At 63.5% G+C, this 1744-nt stretch overlaps 1 protein-coding gene across 1 annotated transcript; it reads left to right on the forward strand.

Moving 5' to 3' along the window:
• Nucleotides 1-118: 118 nt before the first annotated feature.
• EMIHUDRAFT_203725 (hypothetical protein) lies at nt 119-991 on the forward strand (the record flags this gene model as incomplete). Its single annotated transcript, XM_005781563.1, has 2 exons — nt 119-484; nt 554-991. 2 exons carry the CDS (start codon nt 119-121, stop codon nt 989-991), a joined length of 804 nt encoding a protein of 267 aa, XP_005781620.1.
• Nucleotides 992-1744: the final 753 nt, after the last annotated feature.

Genomic DNA, 1744 nt, shown 5'->3' on the forward strand with positions numbered 1-1744 from the left:
CACTGAGGCATCTCCCTCCTACGCTACGAGCACCTACCCTCGAGTACCAGTGCCTACGCGAGCGCTCTGCATCTCTACAAACTGCTCTCTCGTCCATCCACGGACAAAAAAGAAAAACATGGAGGTTCCCTACTTTTCCCCATCGATACCGAATTCGATGCTCCTCGCTGCTGCCCACGCCGTGTCCGGCTTCCACGTGGGATCGCACGTGACGTCTGTCGCTGCCCAAGCCGTGACGTCTGTCGCTGCCCAAGCCGGCGCTCTGCGCTCGCTGCATCGGTTGTGTCTGGCAGAGACGTCCAGCGGAGTGGACGTCTCGTTGGAGCCGACGTCAGCCGGCGCGGACTGCGGCTGCGCAGAGCCGCAGGGCGTGGTGATGAATGACGTCCGCGTGACGGGCCGCAAGCTACGCAGTATGGTGCTCGCGAACGCCGACGGCAACCGCGAGCCTGTGTGCAGCGCGATTGGCGACGAGGGCAAGGCGGTGGTGATCTTCCTCCGCCACCTCGGGTGACCGCTGTGCTGGGACTACGCGCTCAACTGGCCGCGCGAGACGCCGCGTCTCGCCGCCGCCGGCGTCGCGGGTCCGCTCTTCATCTCTGTCGGCCGTCCCGACCAGCTCAAGCAGTTCCTCGAGGTCAACCCGGAGCTCACGGGCGCAAAGGCTCTGATCGACGACTCGCCCGACTTTGCCGGCTACAGGGCGGCCGGCTTCAACCTCAAGCTAGGGGAAAAGCAGCTCGAGAAGCCGCCGGACTTCAAGCCGCCCAAGGCCATGGGGATGGGCAAATGGATGACCTACCTCAAGAATGTGGGCTCGCTCTCGCCCGTGCCCAAGGGCATGAAGTTTGGCGAGTTCCCCGAGGGCGTCAAGGTGCTGGGCGGCACGTACGCGATCGACGGCGACGAGGTGCTCTTCGCGCACAGCGACGAGGTGCCGGGCGCCACGCCCAATATCGAGGAGGTGCTGGCGGCAGCCGGGGCAGCCTGAGCAGTCCTCTGGCCGCGTGCCGATCTCCCTCCTTTGCTCGAGCATGACGCCGTCGCCTCCACGCGGGAAACCTCTTCCCCGCCTGGCGACGGCCGAAGGACGAGCGAGCAAAAGGAGGTGCGCGGCGCGCGGCATTGCACACGTGATGTTCTGCACATGCGCGAGCCGTGACTGCGAGTTAGGTAAGGTAAGGTAAGGCGTAAGCGGTAAGGTAAAGCAAACTTCTCCACCCCCGTGTCACTGGGTGTGGGACACTGATCTCTCTTCACACTGTGCACACGACACACCGCGTGACACAAGAGCGTCAGAGGAGAAATTAATCAGCTGAAGACAACATCCCGCCAGAGTCGCCAGACTATCCCGGATCCTGCTGAACAAGTTCCTCTTGTAGCTCGACCTCGGTTTGTTATGACCCCCCCCGATGAACACACCAGTGAGGGTGGGCGAGACGATGGAGGGGTCCCGTAGCATGCGGAATCGACCCTATCCAGTGCTCAAGTGCTCAAGCAAGCGCCAGCTGTCCGAGGAGGCCACCGGCCAAAAGCGCATGTCTTGAAGGTCCGATACTGGAAGCCCATCCTGCCCCTCCGCCACCCGCCCCTCCGCCAATCAGCCTTCCGCCGTCTTCTCGCCCGCCGCCTTCCACTTCGGTCTCGGCGCGGCCGGTTCGCCCGACCTTGACTGGGCTCTCGAACCGCCCCGTCCTGTCAAACATGTGGCCCGTAATCGTGCACCTATGTCCTAATCCCCAGC

Source organism: Emiliania huxleyi, assembly GCF_000372725.1.
Source record: "Emiliania huxleyi CCMP1516 chromosome Unknown EMIHUscaffold_20, whole genome shotgun sequence".
Taxonomy (NCBI): Eukaryota; Haptophyta; order Isochrysidales; family Noelaerhabdaceae; genus Emiliania; species Emiliania huxleyi.